At 36.9% G+C, this 26,881-nt stretch overlaps 1 protein-coding gene across 3 annotated transcripts in view; it reads left to right on the top strand.

The window, feature by feature from the left end:
- Positions 1 to 26,881, top strand: part of bach2b (BACH transcriptional regulator 2b) — a 106,410-nt gene that overhangs the window by 37,751 nt on the left and 41,778 nt on the right. Inside the window, exon 1 of one of the 3 annotated variants that reach the window (XM_088909233.1) lies at positions 21,963 to 22,023. The exons of 1 other annotated variant lie outside the window; for it this stretch is intronic. Coding sequence is in view for 1 of the 2 variants with exons in the window: in XM_088909230.1 (XP_088765356.1) it covers positions 24,578 to 24,649 (72 nt within the window). In the remaining variant the exon portion in view is untranslated. Of the gene's footprint in view, positions 1 to 21,962; positions 22,024 to 24,577; positions 24,650 to 26,881 lie in introns of those variants that run through there. One more of the 3 variants, XM_088909230.1, reaches the window with a different exon arrangement.

The raw sequence follows: 26,881 nt of genomic DNA, 5'->3' as shown, positions 1-26,881 counted from the left end.
AATGTTCATACATGGACAATATTTCTGTCTGTTCACAAAGCTGGCCAGTGTAGGTAAGTGGCAAGACATAAGTCTTTACTAAAAAGGATTTATCTTAATCTTAATCTTAAATCTTGTACTGTATATGACATGCTGCAGACACATGGCAGTATTTTTATGGTCTGACGAGACAAAATTGAACACTTTGGTCCAAATGCAAAGCATTATTTCAAGTCCAACAAAGTATGTCCCCCAGTCAGCGCCATCACAGCTGTCAAACATCTTGTTATCGGTATTCTCCTCATTAGAAGGAACTGGGAAGCTTGTCGAGATTGAGAGGAAAAAAGTACAGGAAAATCGTAGGGAAAAACCTATCGAGTTACTCAAGAATCTAAAACTGGGTCAGAAAATCTTATTTCAGCAGTACAAGATCAAGGCCACACTGAAGTGGTCTGAAAAGAAGAGAGTAAATGTCCTTGAGTGGCCCAGTTAAAGACCTGACTTGAATCCAAAAGAAGATTTGTGCTGAAGCTTGACAATTGCAGTCCATCAACTGTATCCCACAAACTTGTCATAAAATTTATTTCATTTTATGTCAGGAAAAATGGGCAGAAGTTAGACTATCCCACTGTGCTATGCTGGTAGACACCTATCCAAAAATACTGCCAAGGGTGTTTCTACCAAGTACTGGCCTAAGGGACTGAATTCTTACACAATCACTAAACATCTCTTTTTTATCTTTCGGGGAGATTTTGTTCACATTCAGACTGCAGATCATGTCTTCTGTCATGTTGTAGCTGTTTTTGCTGGGAGGAGTCGTGGACAGGATATAGTTACCATATTGATCCCAAACCTGCAATTTTATCAATTAGCAATAGGAGAAATCTGTTTCTGATGCAAAACCACGTCTCTGTGGTGTGAAGTAGGCAGTTGCACTTTCCCTGTGTTAACATTTGCTCGAGAATGTTGTCGACTGTTTGTGCATAGTTGCTCAACCAACCACTGGAAAATCCTGTTCACAGCTTGACATCAGTTTTCCACTGAGTGGTAAAGAATCATTTTTGTGTGCAGCCCTTTAAATTGTCCATTGCCAGTATGAATGGCACAGTACCTGAGCTTCAGGCGTTTAAATTTTGACAGTAAACGGCTTAAAGCTAAAGCAGATGAAAAATGAATAGAACATTCAGAGCAGATGTTCTGAAATATATGCTGTTTATGGAAAATAATTTGTGCTGAACTGTACCTAATCTAAGATTTCATCTACCATCTTGTGAAGATAGTTTGAACCTACATTTTGATCTATATATAGTATATATAAATATAAATTATATATGCAAATATTTATTTTGTTAAATGGCGTTAACCAAATAAATACAGTAAAATAAAATCCCAGCTGCATAACTTTTCAGTATGTAAGTAAATTCCACCCACTTAAGTGGAAACTGTAATTTAAAATAAAAAAATAAATGCACTGTTGCCATTTGGTACCCTGAATTGTGCAACCTTTTTGCCATGACTGAAAACAGCCTTTCAAAAAAATCTGCTAACCCATCTGGCAGAGGTGATTAGCAGAAGCTGAGCCAGATGGTGTCACAACCAGACTCTTTGCAGTGCTCGGGGTGTATTAATCCACATACTGTATACTATAGGTTAGGTTGCTTAGCTCTAAAGATTTTTGCATTGTATCAAGTTAAATTGAACTCGAAGAAAAAACGCCACTTGGATTTTATGACTCAAATGTGGCCTTCCTAATGGGCTGTGGAGCGTGAAAGAAGAGTGTGCTTTCCCTTGCTGGTTCGCAGAAACCAGTATAAATTAGCAGCGGATGCATAGTTCATCCAATAGAAACATAAAAAAACACACAGAAGTGTATTGCAACTAAGTGCAATCAAAAAATAAAACCTCAGGAATCCCAAGAGACGCTCCTGACATGAGAATGAAGTGAAGTATAGGAATGCAATCTAGGAATCAGTTATTAACAGGCTGAACCTATTGAACCTGGTGAGCAAAGAGGACTGAGTCAGCGACTTTAAATCTCAGGAAGCAAAGAGAGCTCTGAGCATGCTCAATGAGGCTGCTCTTCGATTGGCCGTCCTCTGGACTAACATTCATTCTCCCCTCAGGGATGCTGGGATCACGATGAACATATGTTGGAGACAGATGATAAAATATTGATATGAATGAAAAGTGGCTTGGAGGATATTACACATACCGGCAAGATAATAGCTGCAGTTAAAGAATAACATTTTCTTGGAACATTTGTTTAGTCTTAAATGTCTTTATTTATTCGGCAGAATGAATGAGGACTTGTGCCTCGTATGCAAGTCCAAGCTGATTCTTCTTCTTCCTATTCCTTCTTCCTAGGACTATTCCTACCTCACCCTCAGTGGTGCTCAGCCGATTCTTCTGCTTGGCCAGTGCCAGTCACAGTCGGCTAGTGACATGACCCAGGCTGAAATTAACATTCATCTTATTACTTGGAATCTTTTAGAAAATTAGGATTAGCATATGATTTTCTGTAACCGTATTTTTTCTTTTTCCATAAATCTAAAACCGAAAATTATTTTTTGTTACATCCTCCCAATTTGAAACAGCCAGTTGTGCGTTTTTCATGTCTCAGCTCACAACAGTTTCCGTGACCGTGTTGCAGAGAGCCGCGAGTCAGCCCTGGCGGCGGACTATTCCTACCTCCCCCTCAGTGGTGCTCAGCCGATTCTTCTGCTTGGCCAGTGCCAGTCACAGTCGGCTAGTGACATGACCCAGGCTCGAAACTGCAATCAATTTTAATTTCGAAACGCTGAGACTAGGAACCATTTTTATTAGACTTTATTGAAACATATGAATACTCCCTGGCTTAAATATTATCATGGCGACTCTTAAATTGCCATCTGAAAGAAGAATTTGAGTCCTTAATCAGGTCCTTTTTGCAGTGGCATTATTTTAACATTGCAGTGGTATTTACAATACCAAATAGCAAAAGGTAAATACGTTTATCTGCAAAAACGGATCCCTCTTTGATATTTGAATTGTTATTTTTCAATTTTATTCAAGACGGAAACAGGATTATTCATAATGGCTACACACATAAATGTGGCACATATGTTAATTCATTTTCAGGGTTCAATTTCATCCTGTAATGTAATCTTAAGATTTCATTTTTTTTCTCAGATCATTAACAACCACCTTATGTATCTTAAGCTTTATTTAATCTAATCAGAGGGCAGTTCCCACATCCGTTCCTAAACTTAAAATCCTTTGGGATGAAAAGTGCTATATAAATTGAGAATAATAACAGTAACCATTATAAGCCGCCTTGGAGGAGGAAATCTAATGACAGGCCATTCTGATCTTTCTTGTTTTGTTGTGTGTGCTTGAGGAAAAAGATTGGCTTCTCTTTGGGGGTTTTGTCTCTCAGTTACGTATTACAGATTGATTGACATAACCAAATCTAAAGCACTGTTACCAAATCTCAGGATGTTCTGTTCTTCTCCAGGTACACAGTGTGCAGGGAAAATATAACCAACAAATACAAATAAATAAGGGTTTTCTTAATCTGTCTTCTTTCTGAAGGTTAAAATTTATAATAGGTTACAAATTATGTAAGGTTTGTAATTTCTGATCATTTGAAAATTATAATTATTGAATAATGGAATTGTCTAGATGCTGACTTATTTACCATCTACACTGAAATTGATTAGAATTCTTTTCTGCAGTTTCATTCAGATAACATACTCTGGCATGCTCTTACTGCATTAAAAAAACTGCTTTCTTTTTTGTGCATTTTATGAGAGTTAACATTTCCATCATATTGTGTTTTAGTATCCTTTAATTGCACATGTAAACAGAGACCTTTACCTCAAAAACCATTTCAGTTCAGTTTGCATGTAAAACACATTTTGAATAATTTAGCCTGGCTGTGTGTCCTTTTAAAGAATGCATTTGCTGAATGTTCCTCAACAGTGTCCTGGGAACCAAATGCTTTCTTCTTTTCAAACAGAATCTTGTGGACAATCTCTTTCAGTTGGTGACTGGAAGTAGACTCATAGATATTTAATAACGGCATTCAAAAGCCCATGTCCCTGCCTTGTTGTCAGCATGTTTTACCCAAACCCTTCATTTTTTAGATGCTTTTAAGGATACAATTTCAGATTTCTGATTGTATTGTTATTCCTAAGGAAGAAGACCATATGCACCTTATCCCTGTGCCTTTGTGAAAGCAGAGCTCACGGAATTTCTAATTCCTTTTCTTTGTGAAGAGCAATAATCCACAACACTGCACGGATTACACGCACCTGCCTGCAGTGCAATTTCATTGCTAATCAGGGTTACTACGATATGTGAAAAAAATCGCAGAATCACAGGAGCTTTATCCTGTCGGCATACATTACAGGGTAGTGTAGCATGGAAATACTGTGTCAATGAATGCAGTATTCACTGCTACTTTGCGCCTACTTTTATTGTGTTAGTAGAGGCAGCAGGAGGCTGCAGTGAAATTGACTTGTTTTCTGAGCTAGACATGAAAAAGGCTGACAAAGCAATAGATATTGAAAGCATGGCTGATAGATGCTTGTGGAAAATGTGTTCTCTGGTGGGTGTCGGTTACATTTTTACAGTAGATTCGTGCTGCAGATTTATGTGTTTATTCTGGATTAATCATTGCCAGGAGGTCTTATCTTTGTCTGACTAGTATAACAGGCTGCAGTCTACCGTTTTGGAAGTATCCCTAGCTGAATAGTTGGGGTTTCCTTATTAACCGTAGTTACAGTAGTTGTGTTTGTCAATGTGCTGTAGATGCCAAGGTTGTTGATGCAGTGATGGCCGTGGCAAAAAAAAATAGAAAACTGCTGAAGATGACTCAGCCCATCTTTTCTTCCTGGAGATGACGGACAGAAAGAACACTGGAACCTGCATGTAGTGCTTTGTACCAGCACTGAACCTGACATGTTGGAATTCATTACAAGACAGAAGGGAAATCAATTATTCACCTCTGTGAGGAAGAGTGCTGTTAAATTGCCTTTTTTTTTTAAGAATTAGGATGCAGTATATCTATTCTCCAGTGAAAACAAGCAATGACACCATTAATCTTGGGCTCTGCCCCTAGGATGAAAAATAATTGTATTTTGCTTGGCTGCAGTTACCTAGCATGTATCTGTCATTTTATAGTATATTTAAATAAAGGTACTTCTGTATCTATGCACCCTTTGCCTTAATTGATGGAACCAAAGAAAGTATATGCAAGCTGATCCGCTATAACAAGAGTTAGAGTATGTGTGGATTTTGTCCAGAAACTATGTTCTATAGGAAGGTCAGGAGGCCTTTGTGAGCAGTATTGAGTGTAGCTATCAAGATTAGGAGGATTAAGTTCTTTTAATTGCAGTTATGATGGGTACTGGAGAAAAAGGAACTGTAATTGTACGTCTGTAATACAATTTTGATTGTACAGTACATTGAGCATTATATGTTGGGCTTCCAGTTTTGTATTTTCTTTTATATTTCTTCTGACCTTTAAAACCTCCTCTCTACAATAATTTAAAGGATATAAAATAGGGTTCTAAAATAACATTTTTGAATTTCATTGTGTGTTCATTCAGCTCTTTACATAACACATCATTTTACTTTTAATTGTTCATGTGAGGACAAATTTTAAAACTAGTGTTACTACAGATCTTTCAGAATGTCTCATCACACTTGATTCTTCGTGAGGCTGTCAGTCACCATGCACAGATATCATTCACAGCTTCAAGAGCGATGCCTTTTTACACATCTTGATATGACTGAAGTGCCAGCTGCTAATGTCTCGTGTCATATCAGAAAGCAGCTTTAAGTTTAAGTTCTCATCAAGAAGTGAATAATGAAAAGACAAATTGCTAACTTGTTTCTTAAAAACTGTAGAATTTTACAGGGTTGTGTAATGTTATTTGTGTCTGGCATTATTTGTTATTTGTTTACCACAGATAATACTTTTAATTTTATGCAAAGGAACAAGTAATAGGTTTATTCCATGCTGAAAAGAGAAGAAAAGAAACACAATATTTTGGCTGTGGAGCCTTCTTCGGGTGTCAACCTGTACTTGTTCCTTTGCAGCCTACGCATGCTGACGCAGCTGCCTACTTGAACTACTTTTCATTTTATGGGTTTTTTTTTACAGACAGAGGGTAGTAGCTAAAGCATTCTCTAATTTGGTCAGTTAGAGCAGTATTGAGGATAGTATAACTATAATATAACAGTTACTCTTAGCAATTGTAATAAAAGGTGTCCACAATTAGACATTTTTTCATAGTCACTTATTAAAAAGTTTTTTTTCATACTGTTTTGGTATTCTGCTTCAAAGCAAAAACTTAAAACCAAATAAAAAAAAACTGAAACAGTTATACATGCATTATTATAAAATAATTAGCAAGAAATTGGCAAGAAAATATTCAATCTGTTTACAGGAATCTAAGGGAGAGGAAAAGTAATTGTTTTGTCTGTCTAGCTTATACAAACACTTATATTATATTAACACAAAGTTTATACAATCACTTTAAAAAGGCATCCTGGATGATTCATTTTTTCAAATAGACTTGTGCTTTTTACATTACCAAACACTTATCATCCCTGTATTCTATATTTAAGATGGCTATGAAGATGCTCAACAGGAGAAATAGTACATGTGCTCTTTCATTTCATAGTGTTTTTGGATGACTTATATACTATAGGCACTGGACGTGTGCACTGCATTTCAGTTTCTGAAGTGCAATTTATCTGATATTTATCTGATAGAAGTGACACTCTACCTGTATGTTCAATGTCTTTACTCTCTCTCTCTACAAGAAAGTAGGTCATAAAATGACCTCAGTAAAGTATGAGGCAGCAGTTTACAGAGTAACCAACAACTCAGCAGCAGAATCAGACTCCAGGAAACTTGGTGCAAACAATTGTAAACACAGAGTTCCTGTTTGACATCTGTTTCCACTGAGCTGAACAAACCTGTCTTTACACTTGCAGGCAGGCAGTGCTGGGCTGTGCAAAGAATATATACAGGTCATTAAACCAATCAGATTTTCCCTTCAACTTCTGTACAGCCTCTTCCTCCCCACCTGCTGAAATATTTAAAAGATATTTATTTTTATATTTCAGTTTGTGGCTAGAATAACAAAACATTGGTAGATAAAATCAGGCAACACAGGTTCCTGTAATCACTGATAAACTACTAGGTTGAAGAGCCTGAAGTCTGAAGGCAGTGCAGAAATTGCTAGAATTAGTATGTACTGTGAAGTGTAGTGCTCTTTTTAAAACTGCAAACCTATCTTCAGTGCAGCTAACAGCTCCGGATTAGTACACAGAATAGTTCAAAAGCATTGCAGATCTTATACTGTATCTCTGCAGTTAATATATCTTACTACATTGATATTTAGCATTACATAACTTTTTTTTGCATAACATTAAATGACTTAGCCTTAAACGCCAAAACCTCGCTACAGTGCTGTCCTGCAGTGCACTCTCTCCCTGTAAACCCAGAAATTATAGTAAAATGTCTGCTGACTTCCTTTTCATCCACAAACTACAGTAAGACTGGACCTTTGAGTTCCCCAAGAGTTTCAGCTGAAGACATTGCTAAATCTGTAGCACTAAGGTTTTGTGACATCTGATCAATAAGACTAATAATGTGTTGGTCGTGTAACAACAACTGTACAATGAGTGATGTTCCTGTTAAAAAACAGAGTTTCAGGCAAGAAATGATGTCAGTGTTATCAAGGACTTCAGAACATAACAAAACCTAGGCACTTTGCCAGCGATGAGGTGAATGGGTAGGGCAGATTTAAGACTTTCACACCTTGTAGGGTAGCTAACCTTAAACATTTTTTTTCTTAGCCGTTGCTCTTAGAGACCTAACTTTTCCTAGCTAATTGTACAACTTTTCCTCTTTACACTTCAAAGGTGTGTGACTGAACATTTTATTGAAGGCAATATTTCTTGTGTTATTCTCCTGCAGAGCTTCTGATAGACTTCTGATAGTTCCTATACTGTAGCAGATGTTCCTGGGAAATTCTTGGGAAGATCAAAGTTCTTCTGAATGAGATAATGATGAAGCTGCATGTACGTGATGTCTCTGATATCTTCAATTTACTGTACTGGTGAATATTTGCCTTTTTTACCATTTTTTTAAGTTACTGTGGATCTACTACTTGGCCATTTTTGTATCAAGCAGGATTTTATCTCCAAACGTGTTAGAGTAAATGTCTCATGAAAAGACAGAATGATGTGTAAAGAGAGTACTACTTTGATTCCTTTATAATTTGAGTAAAGATGTTTTTTTCTATTAAATTATAGTACTTGGTTTTGTAAATTTCAGAATTTTGCATATATGTTCACTGCAAGAATACTTGTGATTTTCTTACAGATGATGATGTTATATTTTCAGACATGTTGGTACATGCAGACCAGTTGTTAAAAAGTCTGTACAGCATTTCTTACCTGAAACATCACTCACAGAATCTGTGTCTTGTGCTGACAACCCTAAATGTATCAGTTTTATTGGGTCAGCCAGTTCTATATACAGAATTTTCTTCTTTGCTATGGTCTTTGTTAAATGTAGTAAAGCAACCAACTTCATACTTAACCACATTAATTGTATGTCTTTATCGGGTTCGATCGTGTCTGTTTTACAAAATATTAGTAACATTCTAGGTAATAACTTTCTTTGTCACTGTTATAGTTGAACCTTACTGAAGAGGTGCAAATGTTACATACTGTAGTAAGTGCTTGGCCTGCAAAATAACAGCGTTGTGGAGTGGTGGCTGAGGCTGTGGACTTGACACTAGATGTTCAGATCCCAGGTGAGGCACTACTGATATACCCCTTGAGCAAAGTACTTCACCCTAATTACTACAGTAAGATGCCCTGTTGTATAAAGGAGTACAAATGTAGGTTGCTTAGGATAAAATCTTCAAGCTTGATAAATACAATAAATTTGTTTACAGCTCTGAAAGCAACCACTAGTCAAAATCCTCACTGCTTTAGCTTCTTGACAAAAAAAAATAAAATAAAAAATGATCTTGACTTAGAGTTCAAAGTCCCACAGAAGGAGAAAATAATGAACTATGATTCTGGTAAAAATCATACTGCCTTTCCCCCATGGAAATGCTGAAAGCACAGTACAGCCCACATTTCCAGCTTGACTTTGTTCTTTTTTTAAAAAAAAGTTCTTCTGTGCAATTCAGATTTTCCATATAAAATGCATTTGGCAAAAGATGTTCATCTCTTTGTCTGTGACTAATTTGTTAACAAAGCCATATGACACCATCTTTAATAGTTATATTCTCATTATGATGACAGAATTGGCAACAATGGAAAATTCTCTGGCAAGTGCACTGCTGCATTTTAATAGGGCCTTTGTCAGGGAATGCAACCATTATTTAAATGTGTAATTATAAAAAAGGATTTGTTTTCTGTTTTATTAAGCCCTTGGTTTTTAAATTACTCTGAGGATATGATAGTACTGATACAGATTGTTGTACAAAGGCATTGAGAGTAAAGAGTATAGAAATGGCTACATCCTTTTACCTGGAGAGCTTTGAAACAGGTTTGTGTGCCTTACTGTATTTCCACTGGGTGAAGACAAGAGACACACGGTTGTGAATATTCCACTTGATCATGTACTAAACATTTGCAGAATTAATCCACAATCCTGGAGAAATCATGCTGAAAATATTCAGTGTTTGCATAAATGAGTTACAGACTGTTGGGAGATGTAATCTACTATAATTGCACTGTAGGGTGAAATGCTTCCAATCAATAGAACAGATCATGTCTAAATGAGCTGTATGACATCAGTATCAGGCTTGAAGTACTATGGATCCTATTGTCCCTTTCTCATTGTTCACTGCTGAGTTAATACTGGTACTCACTGTCAAGGAAAAAACACTGCTGGCTGGTTGCTCATCTGAAAATCGCTGTTTAGTCTTAATGACAATGAATAAACTTTGACTTAATTTATGTGTACAGTAGATATTCCTGTATTAGAGCAGGTATAGCTCTTATTTAGTCTTAACAGACTACAGAACAGGTTACACATAATGCCTATGTCAACACAAACAAAAAGTATTTAAGGAGGATTGCAGTGAAAAGTAAACTGTGCATTCCTCCTTTTGAAACATTTTATAAACTTGAAATACAGTATTTGAAAGGTCTGAGAGCCGTTCCTTTGAGTTGTAGACATTGATGGAAATCTATGTGACAGAAGATTTTCTTATTGAATGGACAGTGAAATTGTTAGTGAGCATTAGTTCTAAGGTTTTCTTTGCTGTTTCTGTCTAAATGTTTTATACATTTCCCTCTCCAAATGTATCTGTAGCTGAAAATTGAAACTATATTGACACACTTTTAAATATACTTTAGACATATATTAAAAATCAAAATAACTTGCAAAGGCCTGGGTTTGATACAGAAAAAAGCACAATAAAATGTGTTTTATAGCAAACTATAAATTACTTGTATGTATTTTATATATATTATCAGTTTTGTCTAGGGAGATTGCTATCTTTTAATGCTTAACTGAAAAGTTTGTGATGCTTTAATTCCTCAGGTAGGATTTCAGGAACTGGAAAAAGTGAAGTTGCATCTGAATCATAAAGAATAACACCTTCAGGCTGAAAACTGCAAATCCGTTACATGTACAATCAATGAATAAACTGTTTAATTACAGAAGTTAAACAAGTACCTGTTGTGCTATTAGGTTTCTTGTGATACAGAACAAAGTCATTTTTCAGCAGATAATTTTATGCAGTGCTGACTAATTCACTGATCAATTAAAAAGGAAACATCCTCGTCTCCCTCCTGTTACATAGAAATAGTGCTCCAGTTCCTAGCATGACTCTGTAGAAGGCACTTGAAACACTAGTTCATTTATTGCAGTGTCTGAAAAGAGTAGATTTAATAGAGGATAATACTCTAACATGAAATATGCGGGAGAATGATATTGTAGGCATGAAATACACTGGAGAATAATGCTCTACACAGCAGATATACTGGAGAATAATACTCTACACAAGAGATACAGTGGAGGATAATACTCTACACAAGAGATACACTGGAGAATAATGCTCTTCACAACAGATACACTGGAGAATAATGGTCTTCACAACAGATACACTGGAGAATAATACTCCACACAAGAGATACACTGGAGGATAATACTCTGCACAAGAGATACACTGAAGGATAATACTCTACACACGAGATACACTGGAGGATAATACTCTACACACGAGATACACTGGAGGATAATACTCTGCACAAGAGATACACTGGAGGATAATACTCTACACACGAGATACAGTGGAGGATAATACTCTACACACAAGAGATACACTGGAGGATAATACTCTACACACAAGATACAGTGGAGGATAATACTCTGAACAAGAGATACACTGGAGGATAATACTCTACACACGAGATACACTGGAGGATAATACTCTACACAACAGATATACTGGAGAATAATACTCTACACAGGAGATACAGTGGAGGATAATACTCAACACAAGAGATACACAGGTGGATAGTACTCTATACATGAGAACACATGAGATACAATGGAGAATAATATTCTTCACAAAGATTCTGAAATCGTGTGAACCACTATTATTGCACAGAGTCCACCCAACTAATTGTGTGGCTTGCTTTGGTAATTATATGCGCCTAAACTAAGTTATATTTGCCACAGCAAAGGGTTTGAATACTTATGCTATCATGACTTTGCTGTTTTTCTTTCATACTAATTGACTGCTTGATTCACTTGTTTCTTTTGTTTTGAATGTGGAGAAGTTTGTATATATGATGTTGGGTATATTAACGTTTGTAGCAATTGCTACTTCAAAGTATCATGACTGTAAGCTGTAAAGCAATAAAATTTGAAAACTATACAAGGGTTTGAATACTTCTGCAAGGCACTGCATGTAAATGCATCTACTTCACTGTGCCTGTATTTTAACCTTCAGTACCTCTAATGGAAGAAGAAAATCAAATTTTAAACAGGGAACAAATACTGGAGAGCAGAACGGTAACTTGTGAAAATGTCGTGGGAATGCTTGCTTCAGCTGAATGCAAGCTACAGCCTGGAGCATAACACTGCATCAGCCCTGAAAGATTCACCAGTGCTTTGCTTTAGAATGTTTTGAAATCCAGCAACAGGATTTTCTGCTCTGTCTTAGGGGACTTTGTGGAGTCCATGCAATATAAACCTGTTTCATATACTTCACTTGTCGTAGATTAGATGCAAGAAGACAAGAAGACTGAATTTAAATACTTTGAGGATTTTTGTAACATTTAGTTTATTAACTATTGATTTTGTTTTTGTGAAAGTATCCTTATTGAACAGTGATATATTCTCTAGGTTTATTGAACACTTATTCGTCTTACCAGGTGATAAAGATGTGTAATGAATGAATTAAGATAGAGGGTGTGAAGACGTATTTTTGCAGCCTCATATGCATAGAGAAATACGTACATGCAGATAACCCTATATAAAATACAAGATTGTAAATCCCTATGAAGTCATACACGCCCTGGGTTCTACGGAGACTGTAATATTAGTTTTGCGGAATATTTTCTGAGTCATCTACTACTACGTCTGTGAAATACTGACTCAGAAAGAGACATGTTAACTATGTGGCCCGGATGCAACAGGAAGTGCAAAGTTTCAGAAGGTGCTGCTGAATTAACAGTCCCAATTTACTTTATATACAGTAACTTCACTTTCTTATCCTTCGTAATTTAAAGTTTTCTTTGAACGCAGGCTGTGGTCCGTGTTACATCACGAGCTTATTCAGGCGTCATCGTCAGTCTTTCATTTTTGGATTTATGAAATGAATTCCATGGCTTGATTGCACGGCCTCCGGTGATGTCTAATGTTATAATCATATCTGATAGGACTTGTTCTAAATCTTCCGTCAAACAGGGTGTTGGCAGATGGGCTCAATGAAGAAAAAAATTACCATACAATGGTTGGCATTATTTTGAATTCTAGAAATCAAACTATAGTGATGTGGTTTATGTTGATGTTGTGTATTATTACTAAATCTGCAAAGCAGCGTTCCATTGATAGACAACTTCTTGTATGTTTTTTCCTAAAAGAGTCTCCAGGTATATTCATACGCCTGTTGAAAAAGGAACAAAAACATCACATAACATATAGGGTTCTCAATTGGGTGCTATTGCTTTAAATGAAACAATTCTTAAAATATTATGCTGTAAATGCAATAGCACTGCACAGTGCAAAGTTATATGTATAATAACTAACTGAGTCTCAGAAAACACAGGGGTTATATTAATTCACACCTTTTTTTCCTTTAAACAAAATCCAACAAAAACAAATCCACTATAACATGCTGCTCTTTGGAAGTGCACTGAAAGCATCAGGAACTATAAAGTTCATGAACGGCTTCCTTTTTCCCTCAGGTATAAGAGGAACACATGGCACACGTTATACTGAATGAGATACATGCAGGATCTCCTGTTTCATCGTAGTTAAGATAAGAGACCTCTCCAAATACTGCTGGCCAGCGGTCATTGACCTCCCCAAGCTTGGGGATGACTATAAAAATCCATAAAGGGTTGAATCAAGCACATTCCACTGAAGTGTCTGTTGTGAAGACATTTAAGGCTGCTATTTCGAGGTAGCCCTTCCAGGAAGAGGATACAAGTGTATTCTGCCAGACAAAAGGTTCAGGAGGCAGCAGTAAATCCAAAGGCAACAGTTGGAGATCTCCAATACAAAAAAAGCCAGGTTACAGTTTGCTCAGAAGTGCAAAAAAGAGCCAGATGAGTTTTGAAACAAAGCTTTACAGACAGATGGGACAGAGTGATGAAAAATGTAAAGCATGGAGAAAGAAGCCTGATGCTCTAAAGAACACCACTTCATCGGTGAAGCTTGGTGGAAGTAATGTCATGGCCTGGAGTTGCATAGCTGCTTCTGGGTCTTTCTCACACATTATTGATGTTGTAGTTTTTATGATGGCAGTAAAAAAAGGTGTACTGAAATCCACTGTAACACCTCATCTGTTTGTGCAGAAGAAAATGTTTCCATACGTATTTGCCATTCCTTCATTGTGCAGCACGATAATGACCCAAAACATACGGCCAAGTGTATCCATGGAGCTCAAGGACAAAAAAAAGTGGAAATCTTTGACTGGTTAAGACACTCTCTGTCTACCAATCCAATTGCGCCTGCATTTTACATGCTGAAGAAGTAATTGAAGTCAGAACACAGCAAGAATAAATATGAAGTCGAATAGCTGGAGTAAAAGACTTTTACTGCGTAATTATTGTGTAATTTCAAATAATTACACAAAGAGTAGGCAGAGCTCAATGGGTCACATACGTCATGACGTTATTACTTCGAAGGGTTAAAGTGTATGTGTCCCATCACTTATGGTCACTTGAAATCACTGAGTTGAATCCCAAATACATTTTGGACTGTTTTGACTAGAGAAAATAAATACAAAAATATAAATAAAAAGGATACAATGTAAAGACGATGTTACATTTGTATTTTTTATATAAATCTTATTTACAAATTTCTTGACTGTGAAGCAAGTGAAATAAGTTTTGGTTGTGTTGCCTGGGTGCCTTTGGATGGCATTAGGTGATTTTTGTGGTTCCTTTTTCATTGGCTCTACAGTTTATAGTCTGGAGTGCACTGTTTCTAAGCAGAACTTGTTAATTTTATTAAGTTGGGTTTTTTCCATTTTTCCATTTTGGGTTTGCTGCTTGAATTTGTTGTATCAACAAAGCTTTTTTATAGTTAACAGTTAACAAGTTAACAAGCTGTTTGTTAGTCTGATATTACATTTAAACATGTTCAGTTCTCCAGGCCCATTTTCATATCATTTTTAATAAGCTTGTCTTATTTTTCTAACGATCGTAATAAAAAAAGGCTGATGACATTCTCCACCAACAATGGAGCAAAGATCTGCTACTGTTTAAATCTTTAATGCGGTAATAATAAGCAGCATCTTGTCCTTGAAACATAGTGGTGCACTAGGCTAAGCTTCAATAGCAGAAAATATGAGAACATCGAGCAAGAACTTAACTACGCCTCATTTTTTACTACAAAAGGTTCATTCTTCACCCTTTGTAAATGTCTAAGAATAAACACAATCCTGCACAAGAAGAACTTGCCTTTTTCGAAGAACTTGCTTTGAAAGCATCTTTAGACCAAGAGGAAATGCTGGGTAAAGCAACACTGCACCACAGCTGCAGAAAGAACCCTTTTCTACCACAGATGTAGAGTTCATTGTTGTCTCTTACATACACAAGTACTGTAGTAGTACAGCACACACCGTATCATGTTCTGAGTCGATATGCTCTAGATCACCCACCCGTGGGGGAATTACACGTAAATGCTGAGGTATCCTGTGACTGGGACAGAAAGGGTGTCGATTAATAAGTATAAATTAGCGAGAGTGGAGAGCATGGCCTGGCCTTTGACACATCTGTGACTCCGTACAAACACAAAGGCAAAAGTGAAGTCAAGTATTCCACATGGTAACCTCCATTTCCTTCACACACGGGTAGGAAAGAAAGTGGCAGGAATCTGTTACAACGGGGTTCAGGTCATGAATACGTGATGTCAACTGGAACGTCATGTAGAACCGTAAACGATGGGCGCATGTGAAATGTGTGTCCTTAATGGGGAGCTTCACTATAATATTCCAGCTGTTCATTTTTTAATCTTGGGTAAGCTTTCCTGGGTTTTTTTGTTGCTTAATGCACACTGTGGAGGATGGTGGTATCATTTAAGTGTTGGGTTGGGGTAATGGAAATGTTTTCTTTAAAGACTTCTTTCCCTGCTTGTACGTTTTACACAAACTGCATATTTTATTAGCTTTTTCCTGCCTTCCTGTCATAAAATTCTCCTTTGACATTCTGGGTACATCTTTCATAATTTCAGGCTATTGGCTGCACCGTGTCTCATTTTTATTATAAGAACTGGAGATAGATACGTCTGCTACATCACCTTCATTAAGTTAGTACTAATTATAGGTTAAATAATTTAGGAATGATTTAAACATCATTCCATTGAGGTGTTTTTGTGGTGTAATGGAGAGAAACCAGCCTTTCTTGGTTGTTTTGTAGATGGCTATTAAAAATCATTCCTTATCCTCTCATGAGAATGAATTATTTCTATATAATTCACAGATCACCCCAACCCCCCCCCAAAAAAAACTCAGTACAATCCAGGTATTTCAGTGGTCAATTTGCGCCTTATTGCAGTTTGGTCTTGGCTGGAGCACCCAAAAAAAAATAAAAAAGAGAAATGTCACCATCGTTTTGAGACTAATTCAAAGACTGCTAAAAGGCTTATCCAGTTTCCACTCGTGCTGTCTGGGGAACGGAGAGATACAGACTGCAGATGGGAATAAAATGCTTAGGATGCAGGACCATGCCTTGCCAGCCGTGAGCATCAATCATGTCTTCCAAGAACCGAGCCGTGCTGAAAAAGGCACCGCTCTTGTACATCTAGCATGCAGTTTTAGCCATCCCTTTGTACCGAAAATAGAGCTGCCTCCTGGTGTCATTTTCCTCATTTATCCCTTCCTTTCTGGATGAGTGCAGCTTTGAATTTGGGTATAGCTTTGGTTTGTGTGGTTCTCATCTGTAGGGGGCTTTGAATTTTCCCTGAAATACTGTAGCCTTTTTCTTTTCCGTTCCCACACGCTACTGAGGTCAAACCTGTCTGGATGTCACCAAAGGCACGTCCTGTATAAGCTGATTTTGTTAAAGAGGCAGGACTTGTGCTGCAGGTTTATTAAATCACACCTTTGACAGAAAGTTTTCTGGCCTTTTCTCCTGCTAGTTTTCCTAGTGAAATGCTGTCATCCTTATTATCACTCAGAATTCTAGCCATGAGGATGGTGTGACAAATTGCTTTTATTCCAGTTTGTTAGATTGCAGGCTGCAGTGCACTGCCCTTTTTGTGTTATTTATTTGCAGATCTCTAATGCTCTTTAACAAAGGGATTATGATCCTGACACATAAGTCAGAGTTTCTTGGGGATAATTGTGGGCCAGGATTCTAATATCATTAGCTCTTACACTAATTTCTAATCATCATAGATTGTTGAAGTCAGGAAAGAAAATATTATGTAACCCTTTCAAAACACAGGTAGAAATAAAAGGCTTAGGATTGTAGCCCATGCCTTGCCCAGAATGTAGCTATTAAAAAGGTGTTCTGATTTTAGAAAAACAACTGCCTCATACCAACTGCTTCTGTTGTTAATCGTAGGACCTCCGGTTCACGTTGACAAATTACAGTGTATTAATTCAAATCAGGAAGGCAGACTGCGAAGATTTAATTGATTACTGTCGAATGCATCAGTTCTCACTACTGCAAACCACTTTAATACCTTGCTCATAATTTCAGTTGAAATATTTCACTTCTCCACATTGAGGAGTAAAAATATGAGTATGTGTATGTGCAGAGTTATTTGATAGGTTTTCGATTAATTCAACAACTGTTTCACAAACTAATTTTAGCTTTTATAAAGAACACTTTTAGTAGTTTAGTAGTACAAAAGGCAGTTTTATGTGGACAGTTCTCAGCTCAGTACTAATAGGTAGTTTCAGTCAACAAAATATCTCAGTTGTCTGTGATTCTGTGCTGGTATAGTCCTGAGGTACTGCCATAAATGTGAACCTGAGATGACATTTAGTTGATTCCTTTCCATACACTCATATTCATATTGTAATACTCTGTGTAAACGTGTGGCCTAAACAGGACACATGCTGCATGGAAATACTGTATATTTTCATGTATTTATGAAACCACATTGCACATTAAAGGAAAATGAATATTTTATTTTTTCTGCAGTAGATTAGTATTTGATATTGAAACCATTTTTCATTGTGTTTTCAGGTTACTGTATATTACAAACATATCAAATCAGTTTTGAATGCTGTACATAGTTATTAGTAAATTACACTGGTTGAACTTTGGCTTACAAACTTCCACCTCAAGCAAAAATGAAAGCAGTATCATGAAGTATAATTAAGAGAATGAATGGGAAGCAGAACCTTGCAGTATTCAGGGAATCATTGAGCTGCTCAGATGTCCAGTCTGTAATGTTATTCTCATTCATGTTTGATCTTTGTGACGTTAACGATTAGTATTCCATAATAAAAAGCAGAAATAGCAACAGAAATAGAATTCCTAGAAAATGTGCGATAATTTTTTTGTTAGCGTAATTTATATCGTTTTACCCTTTTACCCTTTTTCATGCTTTTGTTTTATAGAAATAATAATGATTCTCTGCAAGGTGGCATTTGATAAATCGCTGATGCAGTAATATCGGTTACTGTCTAATATCAGTATCTACAATCCACTGAGTTGTTTTATGTAATCAGTACACCATTGTGCACTAATCAGCAAAGATTAATGCATTTATATGTGTCATTTTTTTCGGTGCAACAAAAATCACAACTAACAAAGCGTTGCTAGAATCGGCAATCAAAATCAAACAAAGTCAGCAACAATATTCAAACTGGTTCTAGCTAGATAACAGAAAGAATGCAAAATACTTTTTAGGCTGATCTAGGCTTGGCTTCACTGCCTGATCTTGCAGTATTATTTTGCAAGTGTAGGGCTACGTTGGGCATTGGTAGAGCTTCCAGACAATTACCATTAGCAGACAGGCCTATAAGTACTGTACCAGGTAGATGTTTGCAAATTGGTGGTGGTGGTGGAGGGGAGTTCCCATTACCTGTGAAGCACTTTGAGTGGAGTGGAGTGTCCAGAAAAGTGCTGTATAAGTGTAAGAAATTATTATTATTATCAATAAATACTATTGCTTACTCTTGTAACTGTCTCACAGACTCTGGGCAAAAGGTATCAGGAACAGTGAAAGTCCCACAGTGTGGAGTTTCATTTTGGAAATGAACAGATTCCACCAAGTCTTCTCCGTACTACCAATGGAAATCTGATTGAGGGATTGTGAGAGAATGGAACAGGCTAGCCAGCCGATACCCTGGCTTCCTGCAAGAAATGGCTCGGTGAGATCCCTGGGTCAACGAGCTACTGCCAAAACGGGCTCTCTCATTTGTAACCTTCCTTTGTTCTGAGTGGTACGCTCTTACGTTCTCTAGTGTTTTGGTTTCGTGACAGGGCACATTGCCACCCAGCCTTTTACACCGTATGGACTCTCCATTTAAGCAAGACTGATTAGCTGCAGTGTTATGAATACGCTAGGTTTCAGAAGATACGTATCGATTTCCCTTCTTTTGAACAAAAGTGACTCATGGTCTGAGGTTGCTGAGGCACTGGTGCAGCTTGTGCATGTAAATTGGAACAGGGAAAAAAACATTCAGAATAGCGCACATGCAAGACTGTAGGCAGCTCAAATGTCAAACTGCAATACGCTTGTTCAGAATTGTTAGACATAAGGGTCGTGATACAGTTAAAAGGCTGGGGCATCATTATTTTTAACAATGCATTCAGACATATGGTACTAACAGTTAATTAAATTTTAATCAAATGCTAACGTTTTTCCTGTTAAGAAAACACTGATTTGTTTGCTAACTTTTGAGAAAGACAGTTGACATTTCCTTTAGTGCAACGGTCCTTGCTCTGCATACAGCTAGTCTCTCCGTATACAGAGCAAGCTGGGCATCTTCTGGGTTTGCTGTGTCACGCGCACTTCTTCTGTTTTTGTTTTTATGATGTTTCTGTCAATTGTGTGATAAACGTCTGTCTTTTTTTCGGTGGGCTGTCCTGTCTCGGTTTACGGAGGTAACTATGTAAACGCGACAGCACAGTAAATTTCTGTCTTCTGACACGAGTAAAAACTGAACTTCAGCTTCACCACAAAAGAAAAGGCTTTACTTTCACTGAGCTCACATTCCTGTCTTTATCGCAGTGCTAAGACTCATCCAGCCTCCATCGGGTGCTTTTGTGGTTTCTAGTTATTGCTACATGACCCATATTTTCATCTTATTTCTTTCATTGTTTCATGTAGTTGTCTTTCTCTGTGACATATCTTAACCATGTGTTTTACTTTCTGATCTGTATGAGAATAAATGTGCTTAGGAGAGCTGACAATCTGAGACTCAAATAGCGTCTGTGCTATGCTCGGTGGGCTGCACAGTGTAGGCACAGAATTTTGTTTTACACTGTACAGTACAAGCTAATGTTACTCCCTCCTACAGGATATTTCCATTATATCTGGAGTCCTTTCCAACGTAAAATCTTTAATAGGCGCATTACATCTGTGTTAGATTCTGTGTACTGCAGTCTTAAAAATGCTAACCATACAAATGGTGACACGTTGTATATATTTGGACACCTTAACCTTTTATATGATGTTAACCAAATGTCATTTCAAGGTCTGAAAAAAGTCTGATCTATTATAAGACACTACATAACGTATTCATTTTTATACCTGTTAGTCATATTCAAACAGTGTATATTTTTTTTCTTTTTGTATCAGCCTATACTGTATATATGCAAAACCTCAACACGTAAGGAAGATATACAGAGGCAGTGTTTCAGGTAAACAGCAAATAAGCATACTGTCTAGGTCTTCATATAAGTTTCCTTAGCCTCACAGAAGAAATGTGTAAAATATAAAAAAGGTGTAATATCTGTTTGATCTCAGTGCAGAAGCCGTGTCAGTAATATCTCTATATAGTGCCTTACAAAAGTCCTCACTGCCTTCCAATCCTGTCACGTTTTGTTGTATTGCAAATGAGGTATACACATTTTATGAAGTGAACTTTAGCTGCTCCCCCAAAAATGCTTTACTTTCACATTCATATCTTTATCACAGTACTTAGATTCATCATACTTCAAAGTTGGAACTTTTTGGTCTAAGTGCAAAGAGTTTTTTTCTGACGCAAACCAAAACACAACACGTCATCCAGCAACGCTATCCTAACTGTCACGCACGGTGGTGGCAGCATTGTGTCATAACTCTGCTTCTCATCAGCAGGGACTGGGAATCTAGTCATGACTGAGATTAAATGGATTGGAATAAACCAGACAGTTGTTAAAGGACAACCTGCTCCTGTCTTATAAAGACTTAAAACCGTGACAGAAATTCACATTTCAGCTGGGCTATGACCCAAAGCACAAGGCCAAAGCTACAATAGAGTGGCTTAACAACAAGTATCCTTGTTTAAGTATTAGCTCTGTACTAAAAGTTAAATGAAAAGAGGTTGTTTACTGTTCTCCCAATATCAGAAATTAAGGTTCTTCTTTAAATTCCCTACCATTCGATTTGCTGCTTTTTCATTATTCCTGTTATCTCAAATCTCTTTTTATTTATTTTTATTTTATTTCTCTCTTTTTTTAAAAAAAAGCGTGAAGTAAGTTTTGTGTCAGAAATTTTTGAAGGTTTTTTTTTAACTCTTCCCACTGAGGAATTCCCAGACTATGACTTTATCTCACCAGTGCAACCCTCAGTTCAGAGAGGAGGCTGGAGGTTGATTAATAGTATATTCCCATGTCACTATGTAGTCAAGTGCTCCTTTCACACATTCAGTCTAGTCATCACTTGTTATGCAGAGATTGCTTGACCCAGGCTGAATTCTGACATTCCCGTCTTGGGGCACCTGGTGTATGAAACCAACATCTGAAACATGTAATACCTTAATGATCAGTTCTCCAAAGGCTCTTAGTAATTTTCCAGCTGTTGAACCTTGTTATAAGATTTTTTCTGATACAGAATAATCAGAACCCACTCTTTTCCTTTCAAGTATTTTTTGAACTGCTGAGGGATGCAGTTCGAATTTAGTGTGCGTTCAAAACTATGGTGTTAAATGTCAGTTGTTATAAATCATTACGCGCTCGTATTAAATTTTCTTTTATGCGCTGATATATCTGAAGTGATGCTTTATCTAAGAGATAACATTTTAACGCCAGTTACCTCCCACACAAGGTTTCCGCTCAGAGTTAAACTGAAGAGTCACAGAGCCAGCCGAAATGTGTCATTGTCTCGCCAGAGGTTGTGAGTCGCTTTTGCAATGGGCACATGCCTGAGACTCTGGGGATCAAGCTGAAGGAAGTGTAAGGAACCTTTAAACTGTTGTTTCCTCTGCGCAAAATTAAAATTCAAATGCACAACTGAAAGGAATTTTTATGCAGGTTGTGATATGAGACAAAGTTTCAGATTGCTGTAGCACTAGGTGATGGCACTGTGCCGTAACATATATGAGATTTCCTCCGCACCTCTTATCGATACTGCTGTATTTGATTTTCATTTTCAGTAATATTGATAATTGCTGTTGGTGGTTGCGTAGCAAGTATAAGACTTAGCTAAAACATAAGTAGTTTTTTTTCTATATTTACTATTCCGTGTGATTATAGGGAGATTTAGGCATCTTTGAGGCGTTTGTGCAATGATTTCTGTAACCACAATGTTTTGATAGGATAGATAATGTCAATGTAAGGTGTCCACCAAAAAGCTATGGGGCATTAATAAGAATCTGTTGCATTGTATAAAGATTAGTGCATCCTGCACATGCGACATGCGTATTGTAAGTAGGCTTGTCGTTCTGCAGATTTCATGAGTGTCAAAGGTAAAAGGTAAAGGAGTTACTGTACTTTCCTAACCAACGTTTCTCATTCTGGAAATTCTATTCTGGGTCATTCTATTTTAAGGTAGTGTGAAACAGAACTACAGCAAATGTAAATGTTTAAATGTTGGACTCTTCTCTGGGGCCGCAATTGACTTGTGTTTTTCAATACCAGTACTGACAGTACAGTATGTGTCGCACTGGGATTGGTGTTGGTATATAGTTCTACATAAACAAGCACACACACACACACAAACACTCACACTCTTATATTTGTAGGAGGACAGATGTAGGTGGTTCTAAGATCTCTCTTTCCTATGATAATACTTTCCATTTGTGTTTTGGCATTTACACCATTAGAGCTATGCTCTTACACATGTATTGTTATCTGTATTGCATCTGTGCTTTGCTTTATTCATGTGCATTGCCATAAAGATTTTCCCCCCCTTGGATGGATTTTAGCTTGGATCCTCAGTAAGGAGAAAGGTAATCATCGATTTACAGATTTGCATTTTCCTTCTCATTCCTGTGTCATCATTTACTGTTAATAATACAATGAAATTAGCCAGGATTAGCACAGAAGATCCTGCTTTACATAGATGCCTGTCAACTGTACTGGCAAAACTTAGCAGCCTACTGGCTTATCAATCATGGCATTAATTGGCTCGTGGATTTTGTTTAAGTGGAAGTCTCCTGAGTCGTTTCACGCTAGAATGCAGCTTAAATACCTCGTCAAATAGGAGATGCAGAATGCGGTGTTGCTAATTAGTATCATATTGACTAACAGTTTAAGAAAATTAGGCTTTTCTTTTTTATTGTTCCTGTTAGAGGTTTTGTTTGATTAGTCCAGTGAAGGTCTCAACCATGTCTGTTGTAATGTAATATTAAAAGACGCACAATTGGACTTGAAAAGTAAAATATCAGATTTAAATGAAGCAACACCCTGGTTGATAAACTGACAATTATGTGTTAAGCAGAACCTGGACAATGTTTGCATCGGCAGAATTTTGGCAGTAGTCTGTCTGATATGGTTAATAAACATCATGGCTGTTAGTGCAAATCAGTTCTTTGTTTCTTCTCTTATAAATATGATGCTTGTCTGGCAGGCAACACAACCGGGAAAACAAATGCTACATTTTTCAAGTCTATTCCTTTTTGGTTAAAACAGAAAAGATGATCAAAAGGGTGTCTTCTGTTCTCACGTTATAGATGCACCGGTATTCCTGCCACAGGTATGCAGTAAATGCTTTTAGATTATATACAGTACATAACCTTTCTTGTACTAACAGACATTTCTGTGACTCCTCTACACTGATGTTCTTTCATCCGTCTCTGAGTAACATTTCCAATGATTCTATTAGCTCCAGTCAATACTCACTTAATACAGTACATCCTATGCTAGTTGATGAGGATTTTCTGTAGAAGCAAGCTGGAAAAAAGCTTCACTGGGAAAATACAATAATGTGAAATGAAAAGAAATTACACAAGATGAAGCTGTTTCTATTCCATGCACTTCTGCATGCCTAATAGTGTACCATGATGTTGTTGTTGCTATTAAATCCTTATTTTGAATAGTGCAGCTTTTTACAGCTATACTTATAAACAGGAATCTTTTGTGTAATTTCTTTAAGTGAAGAAATCGGTGAGAAAGAGCATAACTGGCATCCACACTAGCAATCATCGTCACACAGATCAGTTCATTTTTGATGTAAGATGTGCAATGAATGAAGCTTTTGCTTTATAAAATGTTGCCTTTATAATATTTTTGTGTTATAAATATCTCAGTATTTCTGTCACATGTCTATGTGTTACCATATTAGAACCTGTTATGACTCACTTTGGTTTCTGACATGCACTGTGGGAAGTAATGATTCATCTGAGCTGCATTTAATAATCCTGGGCCGAAAATACTCTGGCACAATATCTTTTACACAGTGCAACATGAACACGCAACCCTGGTTTTGAGCTTTTCATTGTGTCATGTTGTCTTGTTGGCATTTTTTTTAGGAATGCAAACGTTGTTTGACTACAGTCACAGGAATGTAATGACCATGGAACTTAACTGGATGAAAACGGCAGTAAAAAAAATAAGGGGTTTGCAAAGTCGTTGTTCTAAGGTAATATCGTGTTTGTCTGTATTGTAAGGCAATTCCTGGCATGAACTGCATCGCTCACATGTTTGGAAGGAAGTGGTGTAAAGTACTGTAGTGTTTCTCTGTTTTATCTCTCTTGCATTTTAAGAATTTTTGCCTCTCTTGTATTTTAAGGATGCAATATAGTGGCTCCGCGGTTTTGTCTTGCATAATGTTGAATAGAGTTTCTGCGGCTTCGAAACAGCCTTGATATAACCAGCACAATCACACAGGTGGTCAGGTCTCTTTTCAAACCCTTCGCAATCAATACTGAAAGAGTTATGAGCTCTAAATACTTAAGTATAAGCCGCCATTCCAGTTTAACTTTCACGGTATTTCAGCATCATTTTGAAAGTGTTATTGTTCTTAACTGAGTGAGGATATATTTCATGCGGTCTTCTATCATATCTGATTTTTGTGTATGTATATATCTTAATCTGTTCTGTCTAATCTTATATGGATATGATTCTGACACACTACTTAGCCTTACCTTTGACGTGAAACTCGTAAGATCATTTAGGACAAAGACCTAATCCGGACAGTACCAAAGGAGTAATTAGCCAAGGATCATCAATCTTTTGTTACAGTGTGATGTAGATTTATCACCAATGAATTTTTCAGGCGCGGAAATTCTTCTTAGAAGAATCTGCTATTAAATATGTTTGCATTTTCTCATCTATTGGTTGTTCAAACACCTTTCTTATGTTGAACGAGGAAGGAAGGAGATTTTTGCGTGAAAATGTTGAGCATTCGTAAAATTACAAGCTCGTCACAATGTAGCTTTAATCAAACAACAAAATGTCATTTTTAATGCATTGTTATCCTACCGGCAATACTGATTTTAGGTGTGATGCTGATATAACCCTGTACTGGGAATGCATTATCTTTAGCCACATCTGTGTTGCAAAACTGCAGATGCAGAAGCTGAAAGTGAATAAATACAGCAAAGATTTACAGAGGGCGGATAGACCTGGGAAGACTGTTGATTATAGGATTCGGTTATCGTATTTTGTTAAATTCTGTTGGCCCCTTCCCACAGAAAATTGTTTGTAGTGAGTTATTCCATTATTGGGGTCAGCTCTGAATTATGAGCAATGTTAAAAAGCCCAGAAAATGTGGAATCTTGTTTTTATGATATATTATAATATATGAATATTAAATAATAAACTAAAGTATAGACATTTTAGCTCAAGTGCTTGTTGTTGCTTTTGAGCCCTCGTGATATAAACATTGCATGGGGGGGGTGTCTTCACATTTCTCTAACAGGTCCGTGTAAAGCCAAGAACAGGAGGCATTTCTTTACCCAAAGGGTGGTTGGAGAATGTAACAAGTTACCCAGTTATATTGTTGAAGCCCATACCCTGGTTTATTTCCGGAACAACTTAGAGCTACTGTACATGGGTCAAATGGCCTCTAATTTGTAACCATGCTTATATTCTTGTACTGTTTTGATAACCTCTGTTTTCCTAATGGCAAATGGTGTGTGTTACAAGCACTGATTTACATACTAAAGATTAAATCTTATTGCTGTCTTAATGTGGGTTGTATGGCAGCAGTTAATTGCCTGAATTGAAGACCCTTAAATCAACTGTCATTACTGATATGGTAGTATATATCAGTACTTCTGTAAGGAATTTTAAGCTAGAGTAGGTGGCAAACTGAATGACTAAAAGATAAGATTTTGAATTCCAGGAAGAAATGATTTGTGGAACATTTGGTGAAAAATAGCTTGGTTTTAACGTTGTAATAATGAATAAATTAAGCCTTAAATGAAACATATATGATAATGTGAAGCAGAATTAAGCTAGGAATTGTGTAATTATCTCTTGTTTTTGATGTTGTGCGGTGTTTTGCAATAAACATTTTGGTCAAGCAGGTCAAATTAAATAACATAAACAAATTAGTACGTACATTTCAAGGAAATTTTGGAAGTTTGAAATGGGATGATTAGGAGTTTGATTTAAAAGATCCACAAAAGGGACCACGATAAATTTGATCCCTTTATGTAGCACAGCTGTTGTTGTGCTCTTTGTGTGTTAAGATGCAACCCACTGAAAAATCAATCATGATAAAAAGAAGTCAGGGGACGCCAAGCTAACTTAATGAGAAAGCTAATTTCTGAGAACTGGGTTTAAAAGGGTCTGTACATGCTGATTGTCTTTGTGTACACTGACAGGGCTGCTGTCCTTGCTTGCAACTGCATACTAATTGTAGCCA

This window comes from Atractosteus spatula, chromosome 2 (assembly GCF_055471065.1).
Source record: "Atractosteus spatula isolate fAtrSpa1 chromosome 2, fAtrSpa1.hap1, whole genome shotgun sequence".
Classification (NCBI taxonomy): Eukaryota; Metazoa; Chordata; class Actinopteri; order Semionotiformes; family Lepisosteidae; genus Atractosteus; species Atractosteus spatula.
The sequence above is the reverse complement of the archived record's forward strand: the minus strand, read 5'-3'. Positions and strand labels throughout refer to the sequence as shown.